The sequence below is a fragment of the Mesoplodon densirostris genome, chromosome 16 (genome assembly GCF_025265405.1).
Source record: "Mesoplodon densirostris isolate mMesDen1 chromosome 16, mMesDen1 primary haplotype, whole genome shotgun sequence".
Taxonomy (NCBI): Eukaryota; Metazoa; Chordata; class Mammalia; order Artiodactyla; family Ziphiidae; genus Mesoplodon; species Mesoplodon densirostris.
In genome coordinates this window covers 17,624,123-17,649,907 of record NC_082676.1, presented here as the reverse complement: position 1 = coordinate 17,649,907, position 25,785 = coordinate 17,624,123, and the positions used below count along the sequence as shown (strand labels likewise).

Below are 25,785 nucleotides of genomic sequence, written 5' to 3'. Positions count from 1 at the left end.
AAAGACAAATATCATATGATATCGCTTATATGTGGAATCTGAAAAATAAAGGGTACAAATGAACTTACTTACAAAACAGAAGTAGAGTCACGGACGTAGAAAACAAACTTATGGTTACCAGGGGATGGGGGGAGGGATAAATTGGGAGATCAGGATTGACATATACACAGGACTATATATAAAATAGATAACTAATAAGAGCCTACTGTATAGCACAGGGAACTTCACTCCATACTCTGTAGTGGCCTATATGGGAAAAGAATCTTAAAAAAAAAAAGAGTGGATATACGAATATGTATAACTGATTCACTTTGCTGTATACCTGAAACAAACACAACACTGTAAATCAACTATACTCCAATAAAAATTTTTTTAGTTTAAAAATTTTTTAAAAATAAAGTTAGGTCAAATAAAAGCAAAACAAAAACTGTACCTATACTACATAGGGTTGACATGAACGATAATGGGGAAAAGACATTTAAAATGCCTGGCATGTAATAAGTGCTTGATAAATGCTAGCTGTTATTATTATCAAAAGAGACATCCCTGTGCAGTACAGCTGGCCCAATAGAAATCTGATAATCTAGGGCAGCACTGGACAACAGAAATATGTGAGCCACATATGTAATTTTAAACTTTTGAGTAGCCACATTAAAAAAGTAAAGGAAATGGATTAAATTAATTTTAATAATTTATTTTATCTAACCCAACATATCTAAAAGACATCGTTTCAACATGCAGTCAATATAAAAATTATAAATGAGATTTAAAAATTTTTTTCATACTAAGTCTTTGAAATCTGGTGTGTATTTTACACATAAAGGACCAAGTGTTCCTTTCAAGTGCTCAACGGCCACGTGTGGCTGGTGGCCGCTGTATCGGACACTGTAGGTCTAGGACACTCCCAAATAGGACTATGATGTATTATTGGGTTTTCCAGATTACTGGACCTTGTTTCATGGAGTGACACAGCCATCTTATTTCACTAAATTACCCCCAAAAAACCATTGTGTTTATATTAAACTATAATTTCCTTTTCTTATCAAATCTCTCATAATATATAATTACAATTCATATTCCAAGCATAAAGAAAGCCTGTTTCCTCATTAAAGACAAGGCAATCCATATATTCAAAAACAAGGTGTTCACTTAAAGGAGCCCCAGCCCCTGGAGCAGCTGCTCAATCACATAAACAAACCAAGAAAACATCACCCACTGCTCCAGGCTGGCATCACCATGACCTTCCTCTGAGGCTGGCCTGGGAGAGGCTGAGGTAGATGCAGCAGGAGACTGAGGATGCATGAGGGGAGTCATCTTTGTGGTCCAGTGAAATGTCTCTGATGCCCGAGGCATCTGTGATGTTCCCTTCTGACAAACCACGCAGAACAACACGCAAGCTTGTTATGTCTGCGTTTAGGTGGACCCTGATGGGCTCAGTCGACTCAACCAGCCAGTAGGACAGTCAACCCTCAGTGACTAGACATAGGGCACCCCCCCCCCATTCTCCCAGCGAGAAGACCCAACAAAAAAGTTTTCAGGCAACTTCCATATACACAATTTCCCACATATAAATGAATTAGTCAAATGGTATCTAAATTAGTACTATGAGATCTAAGATATGATTTCATTACACCTCTGTATTTAAAATCACGTTTCCTAAGATAATAGATTACCTTAAAAATAGGTCGTGGTTCAGAGCCCAGACTCTGAAACCAACTGTCTGGATTCAAATCTCAGCTCCTCTTTTTACTACTAAGTTTTCGGTGATTCCTCAAAACCTGTGGGCCTCAGTTTCCTCATGTGTAAAACATGGGTAATCACAGTACCTAGCTCGCAGTGCCGGTGAAGTATGAAATGAGTTAAAAACATGTAAAGCCCTTAGAACATCATCCACTAAGTGGAATACATGGGTTCGTTAAAAAATAGCGGTTTGGGGCTTCCCTGGTGGCTCAGTGGTTGAGAGTCCGCCTGCCGATGCAGGGGACACGGGTTCGTGACCCGGTCCAGGAAGATCCCACATGCCGCGGAGCGGCTGGGCCCGTGAGCCATGGCCGCTGACCCTGCGCGTCCGGAGCCTGTGCTCTGCTAACGGGAGAGGCCACACAGTGAGAGGCCAGCATACCGCAAAAAAATATATATATATATTGGTCTGTCACCAGCTCATCCCACTTCTCCACACGTGGTTCTTGCTAGCCTCATTCCCTTCTCCCTGTTACAAAACGCCCTTTTCTGCCTGACCTCGAGACCCCTGCAGATCTCATGGTTGGGGGGTATCCTCCACACTGCCCAGACTCTCCCCCTGCTCTTGCGATAATCCTTTCAAATAAAGTCTCTCCTGACATAAGCCTGGAGACATTTGTTAATTTGACACCTGTTATCTAAAAGTACGTGTGTTCCATAAACAACAAGTTAATGTATAGCACCGCGAACTATGTTCAATATCTTGTAATCACCTATAATGCAACAGAATCTGAAATCATATACATGTATAACTGAATCACTTTGCTCTATGCCAGAAAGTAACACAATATTGTAAATCAACTATATTTCAATTTTTTAAAAAGTATGTGTTCCTCTGTACCTGGTAAACTAAAACAACTGAAATAACACAAAATTTTGCTTCAAAAAGCAGTGGTTTATTATCCATTCCCATATATTATGGAAACTTTTATTCAAACTCGTCACATGTGCCATTGACATCTGAGTTTGTCATCAGAGGAAGCACTTTTTTTTTTAACATCTTTATTGGAGTATAATTGCTTTACAATGGTGTGTTAGTTTCCGCTGTATAACAAAGTGAATCAGCTATACGTATATATATATATCCCCATATCCCCTTCCTCTTGCGTCTCCCTCCCGCCCTCCCTATCCCACCCCTCTAGGTGGTCACAAAGCACCGAGCTGATCTCCCTGTGCTGTGAGGCTGCTTCCCACTAGCTATCTATGTTACGTTTGGTAGTGTATATATGTCCATGCCACTCTCTCGCTTTGTCCCAGCTTCCCTTGCCCCTCACCATCTGCGTCTTTATTCCTGTCCTGCCCCTAGGTTCATGAGAACCGGTTTTTGTTTTTGTTTTTTAGATTCCATATATGCGTGTTAGCATACTGTATCTGTTTTTCTCTTTCTGACTTACTTCACTCTGTATGACAGACTCTAGGTCCATCCACCTCACACCCTGAACACGCCCGATCTCACCTGATCTCGGAAGCTAAGCAGGGTCGGGCCTGGTTAGTACTTGGATGGGAGGAAGCACTTTTTAAGTTGAATGGCATGGGTCTATATCACCTTAATTCATTTACACCATTTGGATACAATACTTTTTGAATCCAGGGGTGATGTCACAGAAAACTGAATGTCAAGGCAAGCATCTATGTGGGTATAAACCAGATGTGTTTTCCCATTTATCTGATCACTGCAAAGATCCCTTGTGGCTTCTCCAAGCCTTCCTTAGCACCCATCATTATTTGGCCATCTCCTCAAGAAAAATACTAAACTTGACTTCAATTCTCTTGCCTTTTTTTTCCCCTACCAATTCTGTTCATCCCTGTAAGCATCCCAAACTAGCACTGACTGGGGTCCCTGCAGGCTGATGTTGAGATGCTTTAGAAGAACTTTACTGAGAACTGTTTGGAGGCAGAGATCTTTCCTTTTACTTAAGCATTTGGGGTATACTTTGGCTTTTATGTTTTGTTCTCCCATTGCCATTTCTTGGGTTTCAGTTACATAAACCATGGTGCATCCAACCAATGGGATACCATGCAGCCCTGGAAGGTGAAAGCTAGATCTGAACCCAGTGGTCTGAAAAGTGACCGATGACCCAGCTGTCTGGGAACCACGATCCTACTTGTGACCGGCATTCTAAGGAGGTGTAATCATCAGAGTAAGGTGATTGCAGGAACCACAGGGTTGGAAGCCACACTCCCTACAGGCAAACCCTGGCTCCATCATAAGCTAACTATGAACTTGGGCAAGTCCTTTAAGTTTTGTGTGCCTTCAGTTCCCTAATTTGTAAGATGCAGATCATAATATCTACATTGGCGGACTATTACAAGCATTAAATAAGCTAATATATTTAAAGTGTTCAGGAGAGTACCTGGCACACAGTAAGTACTATATAAATATCTCTTTCCTACCATTATTGTCACTATTACCGCATACCTATATGCTCTCTGACTCCCTCCCTCCTCCTCCTCTTTTCTTTTCTCTCTTCCCCTCCCCCACCCTGGCTCCCTCTCCCTTTCTCTCTCTCTCCCTCCCCCCACCCCAATACACATCAATTTGTCCATAGTGATTTTTTTTTTTTTTTTTTTTTTGCGGTACGCGGGCCTCTCACTGTTGTGGCCTCTCCCGTTGCGAAGCACAGGCTCCGGACCCGCAGGCTCAGCGGCCATGGCTCACGGGCCCAGCCGCTCCGCGGCATGTGGGATCTTCCCGGACCGGGGCACGAACCCGTGTCCCCTGCATCGGCAGGCGGACTCCCAACCACTGCGCCACCAGGGAAGCCCCACAGTGATATTTTGAGAGAACAAAGATGGGGGTGGAGAGAATTAATTTATATGTGCAAACTCAGCATTTCTTTCAGAATGAATATATAATATTTTATCATTAAAGGGGGAAAAATTGTATTGACTCAACAGTGACTAAATGGGAACATAAGAGCTTATCGCTGTAAGCCAATCAATACCATCAGGAGTGATTAAGGACACTTAGGGGCCTATGCTTCCAGATCATTTTAATGTAAGCACAACATTAAAGAAACAGTAGGTCAGATTTTGGACGAGTCACATTTTTCCACTGGAGAGCCTCTTACATGGGTTACAAGTCAATCGACACATCTGTGAGAGTAGATCAGGCCCCAGAGTGAAGAAGGGGTAATCCTCAGGGTCCCTTCACTTTCCCCAAGAATCAACTCTAGATCAGAAGAGCCCTGACCAGCCAGTCCCCAGCCTCGTCAAGCTGAGGGGAGGCACTCGGGATGTGAAAGCCACAGATGCCCCGTGTCCCGTGAAAATGCCAAAGAAAGAAGCCGTCTCTCCAGGTTCTCCCCCAAGTTTCCAGACATCATTTCTCTCTTGACTTTCCTAACACTAATAATCCTAATGGCAATTTAGTCCATATATGGACCAACTGCCCTGTTCTAAGCCCCATGCAGGGCCCAAGGAATTCAGCAATGAGAGGTGGCCCATGTCCACAAGTGGCTCACAGCCTCAGTGAGGAATCAGAGAAAACATGTCATAAACTCAGCCACAGAAGCACAGAGCAGTCAGGGAAAGCCCCCTGGAGGAGGTGACATCCTCTATCAATAAAAAGAAGGGGAACAGGAGGTACCCTCGAGCCAGAGGCATGATGGGGTGGCCTTCAGGGTTTGTGGTTGAAAACAAGAAAAAACTACGACGATCTGTCTCAAAAATAGGAATGTTCTGGAAGAATACTGGGAAACTCATCATGAAGAGAGAGCTGGAGGATAGCTTGAAAAAGAACAGAAACTAAGGCAGTTCTGGGGGACCAAGAAACAGGCAGTTGAGCGACCTCTTTTAGGACAACCGATTGTGGTACAGATGCCACCCCTCCACTGGACACACCTGCTACACAAGCCTCTGGCTGCTGACTCACCCCCCACCCCCAGATGATAAGTCCTGGGCAGGAAGGTCTAACTGGCTGGGTCCAGGTCACATGTCCAGCCACGTCCAGGCTGCTGGGGGCGGTTAAGTATCTGGCAATTTTGCATGGCAGCAAGCTCCACACTCCACCAAGATCCCACACAATGAAAGAGTCCCCACATCGAGAAGCAGGGTTGGAGGCTGGACTCCCCAAACAAAAGCATGAAGGCTTCTCTCCTGTGATTATGTAGAAGGGGAAAGGTAAGAGGAGAGGGCAGGAGAGGGGGCTGAGGCTGGAGATAGATGCTGCGGTCATATCAGGAGAATTTCAATTATTAATAAGAGCAGGTCATTTAACAAGCATTCACTGCTACCTCCTACATCCCAGGCACTGGAGTTACGTGCAGATAAGATGGTGTCCCAGCCTCTAAGGAGAACCGAAGTAGTTCAGCACACAGACTAGAAGAGGCTGGCTTCTCTTCTAGTTGGCACTGGAGAGCCCATCCTGCTTTGTACAGCTGATGTCCACCTTGACTGGTCAGCGCTTGGACTGCTCTGATTGATTACTATTTAGAACATAATTCCTGCTCATCCTCAGGTCTCCGTCCACTGTGCTAAGAGCTATAACACAGTGCACTCAGGGGACCATCACCAGTTCCTGACTTGTGTTTAGGGCTTCAGAATTCACAAAGCGTTTTCCCAATATTGACTCATGGGCAAATTTCCAGGATTCCATGTTTGACATGTCGATGATATTCTTCTTCCAGATCTCAAAAATAAACATAACCACTCTGTGTTTGGTACACAAGGGAGTACAGAACTATAGAAAAATATATAAAGCAAATTTGATAACTTCTGTTGGAGGGGAGCACAGAGATCTATGTAAAAGAACAGTCACTGCAATGTGACCGAGGACTCGGTGGAAGGAACTTAAACATGCAACAACATGGTGGTTAAATAAACCAGAACAGTCATTGGAATGGAAAACTATGAAGCCTTTACAAAGCATGCTTTTGAGGAATACATAACGCCATGGGAAAATTCTTAAAAATAGCACTAAATAGAAAAATAGATATTTATGTAAGTTCGTGCGCACATATGACTTTTGTTCTTTATAGCAATCCCTACGTGCATATTCTCCACAATGAATATGCATTATTTTTGCAATCGTAAACCATGACTGTACATAGAAATAACTTTAAAAGATGCTTAGTTGATGGCAGCACCACGTATACTATATATTTCTCTATCCTGGGGGTTGAAGCCTGGCTCCTCTTTCATATGTAATTTATCTCTCTCTGGGGCTTGGTTTTCTCAAAAATAAAGAGACAATATCTCTGAACTTATGTGATGGTGGCACATTAGATGAACTGTGTAGGAAAATGCCTAACCCCATTCTTGGTTAGAGTGATCACACAGTAAATGTCAGTTCTCTTAAAAGAAAGCAAAAGCTCCAATACTGACAGCACACTGGTGTGAGTTCTAATGTAGAAAAGGTGACGGGGTCAGGGTACTGATGTGTAATTGACCCAGGAATAGTTTCCCAGGGCTGCCATAACAAATTACCACAAACTGGGCGGCTTAAGATAACAGAAATTTGTTCTTTCACAGTTCTGGAGTCCAGGAGTCTGAAACCAAAGTGCTGGCAGGGAATTACACCCCCCAAAGGCTCTAGGAAGAATCCTTCTTCGCCTCTTCTGGTTTCTGGTGTCTGCTGGCAATCCTTGGCTTTTCTTGGCATGTAAATGCATCGCTCCAATCTCTGCCTCTGGCTTCACATGGTTCTTTTCCCCTGTGTGTCTGTGTGTTGCTTCTCCGCCACCAGTAACACCCTATGAGGGCTCAGGATAACCAGCCTGACCTCATCTTTGCTTGATTATATCAGCAAAGACCCTATTTCCAAATACAATCATATTCATAGGTGCCAGGGACTAGGACCTTCACTTATCTCTTTGCAGGACAAATTTCAACCCATAACAGACCCCAACCGTCTCTCTATAAATATCAGCAGTTAGAGCAAAGCAGAAACACACTGCCAAGGGGCCAGTGGCATGAAGGAAAAGCCAGTACTGTTCTGGATCTGTGCCTGCTTCCATGGCAGGCTGATTGGTGGAAATATTCCTGTCTGTACGTGTATATGTTTACTCTGGATTTTTCCCAACACCTGCTCTTTCCAATCAGGTGACTCACTGGGCTCTTTGTATTTCTCTGCTCTAGAGATTTGTACAGGATGGAGAGAAGAAGCTGCTTGAAGTCAAGGGTTCCTTCTTCCTTTCTTTGTTTTTGTTTTTTGGTTTTTTAAGGTCTAAACTTACTAAACAGATTATACTGTGAGGCCAAGAAGGGCTGGCCTAACATGGGTGTGGTTCTGAGGGCTAGGAAGGAGAGGGGAGAAGTTCCTACACTGGGAAGAGGAAAGGGATGGATTTGTTTGTCCCAAACTGCTGGATGACAGTACTCGTGGAGGGAAAAGACCCCAAAAGGGATGCTGGGTGATGAACCTGGGCTGGCTCAACTCAGGAGAAGGGCTCCAAGCCTCGGGAAGAAGAAGCAGAATTACTAGCCCCAAAGGGACCATAAGGAATGTGACAGCGGGCTTCTCAGAGGAAACCACAATGACCTGCTTAAGTCCCAGGACATCTGTAAATCCCTAGGGAAAGGGAGGGCCCAGTAAAGACTACAATGTAATGGCTGACTCCCTGGAGGCTCAGGGTTGATGTAAATGCCTCATTTCTTGTGCACTTGGGTTTGCAGCTTGAGGTTCAGTCTGACACTTAATGTCCTACAAGCATCAGAAGGAAAAATAGAAGTAAACCTCCCAGCCCCACTTCCTCTGGCTTCAATCCCTCTAAAAGAACACTTACAGCACTTCCATCTCCCCTCAGCACCCCCAGAGACCCTCCTGCTGGGCCCTGGGCTGGACCTCAGGGTGGACATGTGGACACTCATGCCAAGGTTGGAGAAGGCAGAGCTGAGAACCAGTGGCAGCTCCAGTTAGTTCCCTGGGCAAGATGGAGGCTTAGAGAGAGGGTCTGTGGGTGCAGTAACCCCCATCCTCTGTGACAGCCCCAGTAAAGATGAGGTGGGGGCAAAACCAGGGCTGAAGCCTGGAATGTTAGCCTGAGGGCTTTTCCCATGGAGAGGGATGAGGAAAAACAGTGGGATGAGGGGCTGTGTCTAGCACTGAATTAACAGACTCAAGATGGAAGAGGTGCTCTCCCTCGGGGTAGCATGTATCCTGGGCATGAAAAAGGGGCAAGGTTCCAAGGCGGACTTAGACTTACAGTCCCAGAGACTGTAAGAACCAGGAAAGAACTTAAGAGAACCGGCACTGATGAAGCCCTACTGTGTGCAGACACATCACACTCACACAGGCATCGGCCCATTTAACTCTCACACTGGTTCCCACGTTAACGATGAAGAAACTGAGGCAGAGGGATTAAGGCCCAGGGTCAGTCAGCTGTGGCACAGGATTGGAATAAGCTGGCCTGTAACAAGTCGATGATGAGGACTTTGAAAGCGAAGAACAGGACGCTATGAGTGAGAACATCGAGGGAGTCTTTCATCAGACGGAACAGTGAGGGACATCTCCCTGAGAAGGAGTGATGCTGAGACCTGACAAAACCAGGCAGCTGAAGAGTAGAGAAAACGACTGCAGTGAGAGGGGACGGCACGTGCAAAGGTCCTGAGCCAGGAAAGACTCGGACATGCCCAGGGAACTGAAACATGACCAGTGTGTCTGGAACATTTTGAGAGAGAAGAAAAGGGGCTCAGAGAAGACACCAGATCATGCAGGACCTTGCAGGCCGTGGCGAGGAGTTTAGGGTTCATCCTTTGGGCCAGAGGAAGTGCCCAAAGGGCAGAGGCTGACTGACCCAGAGCCTTGCACTGAGCCTGACACATGGAAGGGGCTCAGTAAAAGGTTGTGGGACATATGAGTACATAGAGCCACACTAGATTTCCAAAAGGATGGAAACTGCTGACTTTACAGAAGGAAGAGGAAGATTTCAGCCATTGCGCGTGAGAAGAACAAACAATTTCACCTAATCCAAATTCACTTTCATGGCTCTCTGCCTAAGAAGCACACGGAGCTGCTGAAATCCACAGGTGCATCACGACGGAATCATTTCAGGAATCATCATCAAATGCCTCTATTTAGAAAAGCTCAGAAGATTGTATTAGTACACTCCAATATTTATGAAATGCCACTGTGCCATAATAAGGGTCTGAGAAAATTAAGATGAGGAGCAAAGGGTGCTCCTTCCAAGAGCAAAAGTGGCATGGTGGGAAAAGTAGCAATGTCATGTGGCTGCCGGGAACCTTGGTTTTCTGATCTGTAAAATGGAAGGATGGTAGCAAAGATTTAAACTGTGCTATAATAAAGGGCCCAAAGGCATTTAATAATATTTATCAGCCATTTCTTCATTAAAGAAACACTTGATAAAGACTATTTGCCCATTCATCCATGCATCCATCCAACAAAATGGTATTTCGTATATACTGTGTATGACGCACTGAATGAAGCACTAAAGATAGGCCGGGAACAAGACTGTCGTGGTCCTTGTTCCCATGGAACTTCTCATCTGGCGATACAATGTACACTGAACAAGTAACATCAGTGATGCGTGTTCCTGAGGAAAAGAGCAGGGTGCAATGGGGAACGCTTACAGAAAGAGCAGACCCAGACTGGAGCATCTGGGGAGCACCCGCCTAAGGAAGAGATGCAAGAGCTGAGACACGAAGGGGAAGTACAAGAGTACAAGAGAACAGGGTGGAGGCGAAAGTTCTATGGAGAGTGCCCGTCTCATGTGAGTTCCTGAGGCAGGAAAGGGTCTGGAGCATTCTGGCAACTGAAAAAAGCCAGTGTGAAGTGAACATGGGGGGAACTGGGATGTGGGGGGCTGGACCCCTTGGAGGCTACAGCAGGGCACTGGTCTCCTCTCTCAGAGCAAGAGGAAAGCCTCCAAAAGATTCTAGGCAGAAGCTGGGTGGGGGCAATGAAAGGGAGAGATAACGTGAACGGGCCTACATCCTAGAACAATCTCTGGCTTCTGTGCAGAGAGTGGGTTAAAGTCAGAAGAGGAAGCCGAGAAGTCTGTGTGAAAGTCTTCCAGTGACCCAGGCGAGAGGAGATGGTGCATGGCACCAGGGCAGCGGCGGCAGAGATAGAGAGACGTGAGCAGACCCGTGATGGGCTCAGGAGGTAAAGGGGCAGGACGGAGTGATGGACAAGGAGAGGGGAGAGGAGAGAGGTCAGAGAGGAGTGTGACCCCTGGGTTTCTGAATCAGCACCAGAGTGAGGAAGTGGCCTTTTGAGACAAGGAGCACTAGAGCGTGAGTAGACGGAGATGAATCAGGACTTCAGTTTGGGAGATGCTGAGTTTGGAGAGTCTGCATGACCCCACAGGGCGTCCAGTGGGCTAAAGACGAGCAGAAAGAGCCTATGGGTGCGTGCAAATACACACACACAACACACACACACACCACGCACACACATGCACTGTAAGATCTGAATTTATTTGGCCAACATCAAAGCTGGCCACACAGAGCACAGCAGATGCGGTAGGTAGCCTTCAGCAGAGGTGCACTGCACGCCTGGGGTTTCCAATGGAAAAAGTGATTCTATCACGTAAACCAAGACATTTTTGAAAGTAAAGTCAGCGTTTTTAAAAAACTATGATGGGACAACAGGCACAGAGGTTGTCCCATGGTCACCTTACTAATGGGTACGTGTAGCTGTTGATGACTCTGCTCACTCACGTCAAGCAAGATCCTACCAGATCTGAAAAGCTCAATTTTGTACCATGTCACAGCTTTACGATACCTGGGGCTTGTGTCTATACTCGGGAGAAACGTACACAAACAACTGATGCCCTTAATAGGAACTAGATAGAGCCATGCAGTAGCCTCCTGCTTTGGGGCCAAACTCAGAGTCAATAAGGTCACACAGGCCACACCCTCACCCAGACATCTCTGAGCATCTCTCTCCAGTTTAATGACATCCTGGCAAAGCTGTGTCTCAGAGCAGCTGGGAGGACAAGGCATCCAGGCAGTGGGCTGTGTACACAAGTTCATAAGAGATGTCTGACGGCAACTGAAGTCATGGGGAGAGTTGAGGTCATCCGTGGTGTGATGGTTAATTTTGTGTGTCAACTTGACTGGGCCAGGGGATGCCCAAACAGCTGTTACGGCATTATTTCTGGGTGTGTCTATGAGGGTGTTTCCAGACTTGATTAGCATTTGGAGAACTGAATAAAGCAAACAGTGCTCCCCAATGTGGGTGGGCATCATCCAATCCTCTGAAAGCCCAAACAGAACAAAAAGGCACCTCTTCCAGGTGTATCTCCCCTAGAATACATTGGCTATGACTCTCATAGGCCTACATCACGCAGGTATTCATCAGGAATGTATATTAGGCCGTCAGCCCCACTGGTGAAGGATAAACTTGGCATTCAGGATGTCGGGACAACAACTTTATGAGTAATATTTGGACTGTAATGGTTCCCCTGCATATATACAAGCTATGTCTGTGTGGCCCAGAAGGAAAAAAATGACCTCAAATTCTTGAGAAGCTTTCTTCCCCCCAAATCCCACTACTATCAGGCTCCCAGACAAAACTCAGTGATGCCCCACTGGTAGCTAAAGCTTAGAATCTCAAAGCTAAAAGAAATCCTAAAATTTCCTGAATCCAGATGACATATGACTTCTCCCATACGCTTAAGAATTCACTCAGCCTTGGTTTGCATACCTCTGGGGATGGGGAACTTATTACCAACAAAGTTATCTACTGCCCTCCCCAACAGCTTGATCCAGAAGAAAGTTCTTCCCCATGAGTCATCATAAAAACTACCACCCCCAACAGGGCCTCAAACACAGTTGGTCACGTACCTGTAGGCACCGCTGGGTCCAACATTGGTTTCTCCCACGTGTTAATCTGCTCCCAGGTAAAGCCATTGGTCCCCAGGGCCACGCTGTAACCACAGTTGCTGTAGTGGTCATCAAAGGAACAGCCACCTGCAGACAAAACAGACGTGAGTAAATATACCCTTGTGTCTGGGGCTTGGTTCGTTACCCCCGTCTCATCAGCTCTTCATTTACAGCTTTGAATTTTAAACTCTGGAGGAGATTTTTTTTCAGGCAAGCAAATTGGATTTTTACATTTGCTTTGGCGCTCTCAAGAAAGACATTGGCATCTGCAGGCCCCCTATTTAAAAAAGTTAATAAGGCTAGTTACATTGATTTCAATCTTCCTTCCTGAGAAAGTAAACAGCAATATCTCATTCTAAGCAGGAAAAGTGAATGCCAGGGCATGCCTCTGTAATTGCTTCCTCCAACATGGAGAGATGCTGCAAGGCAGCAGAGCACGCACGAGCTTCAGAGTCTTGAAAAACTCGACTCGAATCTCAGCTTTGCAAAGCTGGGTCAGCTTGGACCAGATGCTCCGCCATCTCTGTCTCAGTTTCCTCACCTGGAATATGGAGGGAAAGATCCACTTGACAGAAATATCAGGAGGATTAAATGGAAAAACATACGAAAACTGGCACAGAATAAATTCTCAACACCCACCTCCTTCCCTATAAAAGAAGTTTTCGTGGAGTAAAGATCAAATGTGTAGAGAATTAGACAATCATGCACCTGGATGATAATAAAGTCAAGGCTGACAGTATTTAAAGCTTCTCCCTGAAAGTCCAAGCCATCCATCACCCACCGCTTTGCAATGAGTTGTGTAAGTTGGCTTTTGCTGAGCATATGCTATGGGCTCTAAGTCCCCTCCAGGTGACATTAAGGGAGACGTGTGGTATGGAACTGGGGCTCCAACTAGGAAATGCTGGTCTGTCCAGAGAAGCAGGAGGTGACTATATGCTGGAAGGGGAAGCAGAAGAGGAAGAGGAGAACTAATCAGGGCTTTCAAGTTCAGGAGCATCTCCATGAGCACAGAGCAAGAGGAAGAGCGCTCCAGGGTGAGCTGGCAGGATGCAGAGAGGAACAGAGACAGCACCAGGACTGAGTCTCACGCCCGGGTCCATAGTTCCACTGCCCTTTCTTGTCTCCTTACTGCTCAGACCTCATCACATCACAATCTCCCTCCCCTAAACAACCACTGGTTCCCCTGTCACACATCCAAACCACATCCATGGTTCTGCTCCACGTAGAGAAACCATCCCTTGCTAGCCCCTTCCTGTGTCTGCAGGCTCATGTAATATCACACCACTGTCTCCTTTAGCAACAAAGGACAAAATCCCTTCTCTACCCCCAGACCTGGGATTTCCTCTGCTTAGTGCTGGTGGAAGGGCTGTTGACAGATCTGATACACACTGCTAACGTAAACCTATACACACTGCTAACGTAAACCTATACACACTGCTAACGTAAACCTATACACACTGCTAAAGTAAACCTATACACACTGCTAAAGTAAACCTATACACACTGCTAAAGTAAACCTATGATGGAAAAGCTCTCTCCACTTCCTTTCTTGCAGAGTATGGAAACCCAGAAGAGTTGGGCTGGGCAAAGGAGAGCTGGACCTGTTTTGGTAGTGCAAGGGTTGGGGCTTGAGTTGAGAGAATTAAATAGCTTTGCACTAAAAAGCAACAGGAATTTGCAGTATAGACACCTAAAGAGAGAGGGAAGGAGAGGGAGAGAGAGAGATCCAAGAAACACATGGTAAAGCAGACACCTACAGAAGGTGAAAGCCAATGAGAAATCTCCTGTGATGGGAAATGGCTGATGAACTGGTAGAAACTAAAATTTCTGTTTACTTTCATTGATTCATTCTTTCATTCACAATTATTGCATTGAGCTCTTAGGGCAGATCCAGAAGAGTACAAGGTGCTATCTATACAGTGGTTTACAAAAGAGGCATGCTATCACTAGCATGAGTGAGGCAGACAGACAGTAAACAGGCAAACTAGTAAGTAACTCTGCATTTCTGTATGTGCTCTGAAGGATGCGGTTGGGGGGACTGAGAGGACCCCTAGGCTGATGTGGTCCAGGAAGCCTTTCTGACCATGAATTGGAGACAGTTCCCTGTCCTGTGATGTAACGTCCCTCCACTACATCCAACTCCACACTGAGAGCTGGCGACATACAACAGCCCTGTGTCACTGGTGCTTCAGGAAACAAAGGGAAGAGCAATGTCCAGTGTGGATGGACAAGGGTCCACAGACAAAGATGGAAGTCCCAAGAGACAAGAGGAAAGGTCAGGGGCAGAAAGCAGCGGAGACTTCATCCCAGATAGAGTGGACAAGGGAGACCTCTGAAAGGCAAGGACAGAGGCAATCAATCAGCTTCCACTAGACAGTAAGCTTCAGAATGGCTGGGAATGGCACTGACACAGAGAGGGGCTTAAGAAATATCCACTGGGCTTCCCTGGTGGCGCAGTGGTTGAGAGTCCGCCTGCCAGTGCAGGGAACGCGAGTTCGTGCCCCGGTCTGGGAAGATCCCACATGCCGCAGAGCGGCTGGGCCCGTGAGCCGTGGCCGCTGAGCCTGCGCGTCCGGAGCCTGTGCTCCACAACGGGAGGGGCCGCAACAGTGAGAGGCCCGCGTACCACAAAAAAAAAAAAAAGAAATATCCATTGACTGAATGAACCCATAAATGTGAATGGGATGCCCGACAGAGACCAAACTACGTTCCGGTAACTGAGCCCACAGCAGTCCCCAAGCTCCACCTGCCCCTTCCGGTCTCATACTTACTTGCCACTTCTAATACCCAGAAAGCTACTTCCCCATATTGCCTGCCTGAAAATTCCAAACGATATCCTCCCCCAAATCACTTCCTCTGTAGACCTTCTCTGACCAGAACAGCACAGTGAATGCCACAGAGATGAAAACACAACACACTCCATTTAAAATTTAGAAAATAGTAGCAGCAGCAACAGTTCCAGTTGCTCAAAGAGGGCCACCCTCCCATCCTTACACCACCGCTGCCTTACTGGAGCCTGTCTCCCAGCCTGTGGAAGACAAACGAACCACGTCAATGCCACTGACAACATCCAGATCCTGATGTGCTGGAACTGGTAAGCGAGGGGAGCCTGCAGCATCTCAAGTGTTCACGGGAAGAACTGACAAATCATCCTAAACTGAGATCAGCATCCAGGGCTACGGAAAGAAAGCATGGCCAAGATGATGCTAGGTGCCTGGCAAACTGTTGGGGTCTTCTCTCTTGGGCACACAAGAACTCTGTAGTTCCAGGCCACCTTGCATCTGGGGGAAACCATGTGGTAAACCTTGGAAATGTGTAATAAAGTGATACTCACCCTGTGCAAGACTAGCCCCCCCCCCCAAATAATCTCTTACTAGCAATCCTTCTCGCCCCACTGTGAAGACCTTCAAAGGTGTACTTGAAGGTGATGCCATCAAAGGAAGAAAGATGTCTAGATCCCTGAGACATTCATTGGAGGAGTGTCACCCAGACAGTCACCTGACCAGTAATACTGTCATTCAACATAACAGGAGCAAAATGCCGACTTTTCTAGTCTTAATATGCCACTGATATCTTAGGGCTTAGTTATTATCATAGCAGAGCCTTGCACATCCTGACTAATATAAGAAGCGTGCTCTCTTGAGCATTTGCTCCATGTCAGGCAATAAACTAGACACTGATTACAGACACTGCCACCTTTGCTTTCACTTAATCCTCGCAACTTTGTGAAGGAGATTTTTATCCCTACTTAAGTATAAGGTAATTGATGCATTAAAGGGTTAAACGACCTGCTCAGGTAACATGGAAGGAAAGTGTCAGAGGCAAGTGTAAATCTATGGTGACCTAACCACAGAGCCCATGCTCTTTCTAATAGACCACAGAAAGAATGTATTCCCCAGAAACCAAGGACCAAGCCTTTCACTTACAAGGTGATGAGAGGGGGTGAGGAAGATAAAGTGCTTCCAAGGGCGTTCGGTCTTTCCCATTTGAATTCATTACCCTGCTTGTTATCCTAGAAACATTTAATGAAGTTTTTTTTTTTTTTTTTTTACAAGTCTGTGCAGGGGCACAGAATTGACAGATACGATTCTTACCCTCACAAGGTTTGCAGAGAACAAGGAAAGACAACCACACAAACATACACTTGAGGGTGTGATGCAAAACACACTTTTACAGAGATATGTCGAAGCTCAAAGGAGAAATTATTAATAAATTTTAGTTAATGGTCTAATTAATCCAATTCTCAGCTGCATTCTAGACAAGATTTAGAAGGGCTCACAGTTATACCTCTGGGCACCCCAGCTTACAGATCCCAAGCAAGGTCATATCAATAATTTGCCCCTAGTCTCCTGGATCAGGTCAGTCACCCACCCCTCACCTCCCTTCCTCCACCCAATGGTACATGGCCTGCTCAGCTGCCCCTGAGCTGAGTGCTGGCAGGTCCTGGCCCTCTACGGGGTAGGGACCCCTCTCCTCTTCACAGCCACCCCTGGGCACCTCGCTGCCTTCACCTGCAAAGCTCTGGTGACCACTTCAACTTGCAGCCACTGAGCCAATGTCTTTCCAACAGTCTGTTCTTTGATACTGGGGTTCCACAGCAGCAGGCCTGTGGCCCCAGTGACCTGGTTCTTATTTTCAGACCACAGCCCTCTCTTTCCCCTGAAGAGGAGCTGGCTTAAAGTAGAGCTGAAAGCATCCTTACATTCTATTTTGAGCCACTAATTCTTTGGGACAGCCAGGCCCACCTGTCAGTTCTATTCCATGCTGTCAGAATTTGTCATCTATTATGTGGACCTCAGTGTCTCTCAATACAGAAGAGTTTCTAGGAACAGGCCCCTGTCCTGCACTTTATCACACATATATGTCCAAACTCCAGGGGCACACACGGTTCATGACTTTTCTCTGCAGCTCCTGGGCTCCCAGCAAAGCAGGATGCATGGCCAAGTGATCATCTGAAGTATCCCTGTGCTTTGTATAGATCAAAAACATAGACCATGCGGTAACTGGTTACCAATCTACCCTAGATCAACTCGAGTCCAGCCACAGTGGATGGACAAACACAGACGAAGGAAGTACAGCATGATGGCAAAAGGCGAATTGAGGACAGGAGAAGAGGACAGGAGAAGAAAGACAAGCAGGACAGAAGGAGAGAGTTACAAGTCCACCCTGCAATTTCCCACATGTCCACCTGCTGAAAGGGGGTTACCTATTTGACTCTGAGCTTCCGGAGGCCAAGAGAAAAAGGACAATCTGTTCAGATACTGGACACTCTGGGTTCATACAATAAAAGCCAAATCGCTCAGGTAAATTACAACCATTCCAGCTGCTTAGATCACACAAGAACTTCTCCAAAGGGCTACTGGTAACAGAAATCCCATATCCCATAATGAACAATATCTAAAACAACATCCACACCTGGGGTGCATGGCCAATTTCATGACACTATTTCTCATAATCATTCTCAATATAAATTGGTAGCATCACCCAAACATACAATTTAGGAAAAGCAACTCACTGGAGCCCAATATGATACAGTCTAGACACCTGCTCCCTGTCGATCTGACTTGACCCAGAGATAAGTTTTGAAAGCTATTCAGGAGAGAAAATATACTAGATAAATATTTTTTTAGCAAGCCTCCCTGAATTCTCTTCCTCTCAGCCAACAGACTGAGAAATAGAGTGGTTATGAGCTCAAGATTATACACTCTGGCAGCGACCTACACTGCCAGAGGGTGCAGGCCCTCTAGCTCACCTTCCTTTCTCCTTTCTGGGCCTTCATTTTCTGAGGTGCAAGATGGATCACGAAGGAACCTTCCAGTGGTCAAGGTTAAGGATTCCAGAGACTCAGAAAGGCCTGGGAACTCTCAGGAGCCCCACAGAGGCAGCGCCATGCCACCAGCCCAAGGACGAGCTACTGAGAGCCACCAAAGGGAGGAGAAGGAAGGAGAGACTGGCTTCCCACGCACCCACGGCATGAAATACTCAAACGCACGATCCTGAGTCTCCTTGCGGCTCCTCTTGCTCTTTCAAAAATTATGTTTCTCGGGCTTCCCTGGTGGCTCAGTGGTTGAGAGTGCGCCTGCCGATGCAGGGGACACGGGTTCGTGCCCCGGTACGGGAAGATCCCACATGCCGCAGAGCGGCTGGGCCCGTGAGCCATGGCCGCTAAGCCTGTGCGTCTGGAGCCTGTGCTCTGCAACGGGAGAGGCCACAACAGTGAGAGGCCCGCGTACCGCAAAAAAAAAAAAAAAAAAAATGATGTTTCTCTTTCTCGGTGGAATCCCTTGGCACATACACCTGCTAGAGAAGGGTCCAGACCATCTCTGCAGGTGTTTGTGGCAGGCTACTTGGGGAAGACTTATGACTGGAGAGATCCCCAAAAGATACTCATTTGGATGCTCGCCTCACTGTTTTAAAGTGGTCCCATTCAACTGATACCAACTCCATCACTATCATTTTGGAAGAAAACAAAAATCTCCTAAAACGGTCCCCACCCCCAGAATTGGGCTCAGCCTCCAAAGCACATGTCCTGGTTTGGAGGAGACCCAAATAATTGAGGGAGGACGGGGCAGTGCAGCCACAGGCCCAGGGAGGACCCAGCACTACCTCTCTACACAGGGACAGAGAAGCTATTTTCCTGGACAGGTTGAGATCAAAATGTAGCAAAGGCCCCAGATGCTCTGATGTGAGTCCAGCATATAAAGTCAACAGAGAAATGGAAAACTGTAGCAAGGAAATTGGATTTTGAAAATCCATTTGGGTTTGGTAATGTATAGCATATCAGCATCTGTAAGGGGAGTAAAAATAGTGCAGGATACATACTTTAAGATACATTAAAGCATAAATAAAGTTTATAGTGCCAATCAGAATTTTTTTAAACATGAGCTCCTCTTTTGAAAATGAGAGAGGAATAGAATTCAATAAAAATATAAATGTGTCTGCTTCTGCATTTCTCAGATATGTTCCTGTGTATCCTTGAACAGAATTGAGTTCGGAAGAGAAACCAACGGTTTTCTGGGCTTCTGCTCTTTCCCAGGCACTGTCCTTGAGCTATGTAAGTATATATTTATATATGTATGTCTATGAATGGAGGTTAAGTCTAACTACCCCCACTCCCTAAGACAGGGGTCAAGCGACATTTTCTGTAGAGGGCCAGATATTAAAGATGTTCACCTTGCAGGTGTACTGGTTTTCTCTCGCTACCCAACAAGTTACCACAAACTCAAAACAACACCCATTTATTATCTCCTAGTTTCCGCAAGTAAGAGGTACAGACAAGGCTGCACCTTATCAGGGCCTCACAAGGCTGAGGTCAAGGTATCAGGGGACCTGCTTTACTTTCTGGAGCCCGGGTCATCTTTTGCATGGTGTTTCGCAGAATTCAGTTCCTTGTAATTATAGGATCAAGGTCCCTCCTCTCTGGCTGGCCATCATCTAGGAACCACTCTCAGCCCCTAGAAGCTACCCACAGTTCCTGCTATAAACCCTCTCATGTCTCACATCTCTTTCTGGGTAAGACTCCATCCTTTTTAAGGGCTCATCTGATTCAGTCAGGCCCACCCAACCAAGATCCTCTCCTTTTTGGTTAACTAAAGTCAACCAACTTGGGAACTTAATTACATCTGTGAAATTCCTTCACCTTGGTCACTAACATAACCTCATCATAACAGTGAAATCTATCCTATTCAGAGTCCCTCCCAAAGGATGGGGATTATATAAGACGTGAATACCAGGGGCCAGTAATCTTGGGGACCCATTTGGAATTCTGCCCACCACAGAAGGCCACTGGGTCTCTGTCACTATGACTCAGCAATGCCACTGGAGCAGAAGCGGCCAGAAGCCACAAAGAAAGATGGGCAGAGCTATGTTCTAATAAAACTTGATTTACTGACACTGCACTTGGAATTTCCTATGATTTTTCCCGTCACAAAACAGTATTCTTCGTTTGAGTTGTCTAAACATTTAAAAATGTAAACACCAATCTTCCTTTGTGGGTGGAGTACAAAATCAGTGAAGGTCCAGAATTGGCCTGCAGGCTGTAGTTTGCGAACCTTTGCTTTGATGCCATAAAAATTTCCAATTTGAACATGGTCACAGAAAAGTACCGTGTTTCACCATTTGAGTGTTTGATGTCATGTGCTTTTGATACCTCCTTCCCATTTCTCAGTTGTAGAACGTCTCTTCCTTCCCCCCAGAAGTGGAAGGGGGGACATGTTATCCACTGCCTTCCAAAGCTACACTCCCGGCCTTGTAGCTACACTGCCGGCTTCTTTTGAGAGAAGCACAAAAGGTAGCTGGATTTAAATAAACACTTCACCGACATCACAGCATGTGTTCTCCGTGGGTGAGGAGTAATGCTGGAACTTCACAGACGAGGAAACCAAGGCCAGAGCAGGTGACATTCTCAATACCACCCGGTCAATCGCAGGCAGAGCCAAGACTCAAATCAAGGACTCCTTTCTTAGCCAGAAAGTCTGACAACCAGGGCAGACCTCAGCTACTACATTCACGGGAGACCCAGTGCAAAACCAAAATGCAAAGCCTTCTGCTTAAAAACTATTAAGAATTTCAACGTGGCCATAGCACAGCATTAAACTAAGCATGGGGTCCTTCCAAGTGCCAGGCCCTGGGTGACTGCACAAGTCATATACCCACGAAGTCAGCCCTACTCTGTGGACACACACATTCTAATGATAAAGCTCGCCGGCCTCCAAGTCATCAAGATGCTGCCCTTGTTCCAACAAAGACTTTGAAGGCAGGGCAGTATCTAAGTGGCTTATTAATCGTGAGCAGGCTATCGTGGGTAGGCGAGTCTTGCCCCCCGGAATGAATGTAAACCAGCCTGGCATAAATTGAATTCCTTTTTGGAATATCTAATTGAATTTGCAGAAGTCTGTGCCAAGGGGGGTGTTTAAATAAGTGCACAAATATGATAAGAAGGCCTTCACACCATTATATCTAATTCAGTAAGCAAAAATAATGGCAGAGCACGTTCCAATTAGTGTTTGATTTATTTGCTTTAACAAATCCAATTAGTAGCATGTTTTATAAAGTCATCTAATGTCAAACACTCATGGACTCAACAGATAGAAACAATAGTCCTAATAGGGAAAAAACGTTTTAAAGCTCTTTGAACAGTGAATTTATTATAAAGAAGATGATGTCTCTCTGATGGCTTAGGCATTCCCCAAGGACCAGGGAAACAGTGTCTGATCTGCTCATTTGGTTCTTTCTCCCAGAGACTCTGGGAGGCAACTCAGGTTAATTTGGCCCATTATAATAAATCCAGGAAAACAACAAAGGTGGAAGCAAGCAATGGGACTTCAAGGGAGAATAATGACCTTGCTGCTGGGTGTCTTCTAGACCAGAGATGTGTTCTGACTTCCAAGGCAGCACAGTGGAGCAGGAAAAGACAAGGCTAACAGAAACAGCGACCTTCTAGAACCTGATCCAACACCCTCACACTCTCTCCAGACTCCAGTGTTTTCTCTCTGTGAACTAAAGAGTTCAAGGAGATTAGAGACCCTCGGGTGTGCCCGCCTTTCGTGGTGGATGATGGTTTCTGACCAGTGAAACTGAGCATCCATAGGGTTTAAAGGTATGGACTCTGGAGCCAGCATCCCAGCTTTTGTATTTTTTTTTTTAACTGTGTGACCTTGACCAGGTTATTTAACCTCTATGTGCTTCAATTCCTCATCTGTAAAACGAGGATAATCATAGTGCCCATCCCTTGGGGGTTGTGATGAGGATTCGGTAAATGTAAAGACTTGGAACGGTGCCTGGCACATAGTAGGTTCTAAGTAAGTATTTGTTAAATTAATATTTAATCCCAATGGATGCATCAGAAATGGGAAAGATAGCTATGTTGTCTGTGTCCACTGTTGCATAATCTCAAAACAAATAAAATATTTTAAAGAAACTATCTGAGCTGGTCCATCACGTCCTGTATGAATCAGCAGTGCCCATGGTGATAAGCTATGGATATGCGTTGTCACTCCCAGCTTCATTCCCCACTTACTGCTGTGTGACCTCAGGCAAATCACCTAACCTCGCAGGTCAGAGATTCTTCCCAGGTAACAAAGGAATAAATTAAACTCTCTCAAAGGGCACTTCGATTTCTGACACCCTGGGAGATGGCGACTGTGCACCCACATATCACCCAGCTACATTTGTTGGGATGCTGGTGGGATACAGGAGGGCCAGGTGTTCCCTGGAAATAAAAGCCTCTGTTCAGACCAGCTTCCCTGCAGTGTCTGCCGGGGGGGAGGGCGGGGGGGGCCTCAGTCTGGTGCGTCTTAATGTCCTACAAGAAGAGAGCACAGCGGAATGTGGCAGGCAGATTCCCATCTCCTCACATGTGCCAGCCCTCCCAGGCTCCCGGAGAGGACCGTCTGCTCTGCCGCAGGCGACGTCTCAGCAGATGCTGTTCTGCATTGTGACCAGGAGGAAAAAACGAAGGAGGCGCCCATGTGTGGGGTCAGCACTCAGCTTCACCCTGCCAAGAGGATGGGGGTGGGTGAGGGACAGTGGTCACCTCCGGTTAAAGTGAAGATGGCTCAATTTGGAGACCAGCTGGAGAGTCCACCAGCCTGAACAGCAGCCCCACCCAACCCAGCAAGTCTGTTTCTGTTTCCCCCAAACAACCCGGGAGCAGATTCAGGGATTCCGCTGCTCTCTCACGTTTCAAGAGGGAAGGGGTCACCTGGCCCAGCTCCTAAATTTACAGGTGGGCAGACAGGCATCAAAAGGACAAGGCTGCAAAGAGAGGGGTGCAGAGCTGGGAGGGAAGCCAGCTCTCCTGGCGCCGGGCCAGAGCTCTGCCCACTCAGAAGCCAGAATAGCATCTTTCATCTTTTCTCACACCATGGTGATGGCTTTTTTTCATTTTTATTTTTGAGGGAGCAGTGAAAGAAAGAGATGGCCAAGGGTCATAACCCATTTCAGGGAAACTTCAGATCGGCTAGGAAAGGTGAGAAAAGGTTTCCTCTACACAGAAGAAAGGGCTGACACTGCTTTCTGGCAGGAGTCGTGTCATCTTCTGAAGACCTCGGAAGCCCAAGTCAGCTGGATGGCCTCAGGGCCTTTGCACTGCACCCCTTGCCTGGAACACTCTCACCCTAGCGCTTCACGTGGCATCACGTGGCTAGCCCTGCGCATCTTCCACATCAAACGCCGCCTTCTCAGAGAAGCCTCTCTGAACATTCCATGGGAATCAACTTCCTCTCTTCCCCAATTCTTCTCTAACATACCGTCTTGCTTCTGTTCAACAGTGTTATTCATACCCCCTGAGCAACTCTGCAATTATTCATTTACTCATTTGCTTATTTTCTGTCTTCCCACCGCCCGTTTAAGTCCACTGGAGCAGGAAGCATACGTCCATGTTCTTTGCCACTGAATCCTCAGGACATATCAAAGAGCCTGGCACTTTGATGCTTGAGAGCTTAAGGGAAACTGAATACATGCCTCAGAATGAATGACTGAATGGAGTGTAATGAAGTGTCCCGAGTGCAAGACGGCAACAGAGGTTGATGCCCAGCTTGGTTCTGGCACTCTCTTTATGACCTCTGGTGGGTCAGAGAAAATCTCGAGCCTCCACTTCCTCATCTGTGAAGTGGGAACAATAATTACAGCTGCTGGTGCTTATTGAGTGCTTACTGTGTACTGTACAAAGTGATTAAATTTGTGATTAAATATTCTCATTTAATCCTCAAGGAGCCTCATGATATTGGTACTATTACTACCCATGCTTTATGCATGATGAAACTAAGAACCAGCTACATAACCTGCCCCAAATCTCACAGCTAGGAAATGGCTGGATTGGGGTTTGAACCAAGGCAGTCCTATTCCAAACGCCACAGTCTTAGTCACTAGGTCATAACCCTAAGTGACCACTAACATTGCTACCTCTACAGGAATATCTGGCTTGCTAAACACCTCTTCTTCTGAAACTGACTTATTATTTTTTCAATAAATTTATTTTATTTATTTATTTTTGACTGTATTGGGTCTTCACCACTGCGTGCGGGCTTCCTCTAGTTGCGGTGAGCGGGGTCTACTCTCTGTTGTGGTGTGCGGGCTTCTCATTGCGGTGGCTTCTCTTGTTGCAGAGCACAGGCTCTAGGCGTGCGGGCTTCAGTAGTTGTGGCTCGCGGTCTCAGTAGTTGTGGCTCACGGGCCCTAGAGCGCAGGCTCAGTAGTTGTGGCGCACAGACTTAGTTGCTCCGCGGCCTGTAGGATCTTCCTGGACCAGAGCTCGAACCCATGTCCCCTGCATTGGCAGGCAGATTCTTAACCACTGCACCACCAGGGAAGCCCCTGACTTATTTTTAACATATAATTTTTTCAAAGGAAAAAAGAAAGAGAAGCAGCCACACATCCTGAGCCCTGGTCCAGCAAGACCAACAAGGTCAGGCTCCTGGGTCTCCACTCACTGTCCTGAAGGTTCAAGGTCATGAGGAGTCACATGGTCCACACATGGCTCTCTCTGGGTCTCTGGTACTCCCTTTGACCTCACTGTAAACCTCAGGTCCATTAGTGACATGCCCTAGAGAACCTCAGGAGAGACGACAACCAAGTGCTCCTACCTGGCCCAGCCAGGAGTGGACTCTTGTAATAATCACATCAAGAATCCCTGGGAGAGAACATCTTCAGGTCATTCAAAGCTTTCCCAAGTTTCACCTTGGGAAAGATCAGCCTTCTGTGCCTACTCTGTATAACTTTAAATAATTAAGTGGAGGCTCTTTACAAGCACTACCTTATTTCTCTTACAGCAGCCCTGTGAGTTGCTCTTTGGGATTCAATGTACAATTTTGCAAAGTTGGAACCTGGGGCTCAGAAAGGTTAAGTAACTTCCTCAAGGCTACATAGATTGTAAAGGGGAGAGTCAGGAATCAAATTACTTTCACTCTGACCCCAAAGCACAAGCCTTCTCAGTGCTATCATAATGTCTCTTGCATGAAAAACGAGTAAACTCCTCCAGTTTGGCAATTCTCATGCCTCCTTATTATCTCTCTGAATTAACAACCCATGTTTGAATGACATTCAATAATCCTAGATCGGATAACTACTGTGTGCCAGACATTATTCTAGGCACCAGAGACGGAGCAGGGATTAAGAGCTGTGTGTCCCTCTTTCACAAAGCTCATGTTCTAGTGGGAGCCAAACAAGGAAAACGTGGAGAGAAATAAAGCAGGTAAGGGACCCACCTTGGCTTGTCACATACAATCATACTTTGAACATGACAGGCATTCAATAAAC

At 46.3% G+C, this 25,785-nt stretch overlaps 1 protein-coding gene across 1 annotated transcript in view; it reads right to left on the bottom strand.

The window, feature by feature from the left end:
• The window catches only part of PTPRT (protein tyrosine phosphatase receptor type T), an 825,916-nt gene that overhangs the window by 788,812 nt on the left and 11,319 nt on the right, over positions 1-25,785 (bottom strand). Inside the window, exon 4 of the mRNA XM_060079174.1 lies at positions 12,490-12,689. Within this exon, the coding sequence (XP_059935157.1) occupies positions 12,490-12,689 (200 nt within the window). The remainder of the gene's footprint in view (positions 1-12,489; positions 12,690-25,785) is intronic.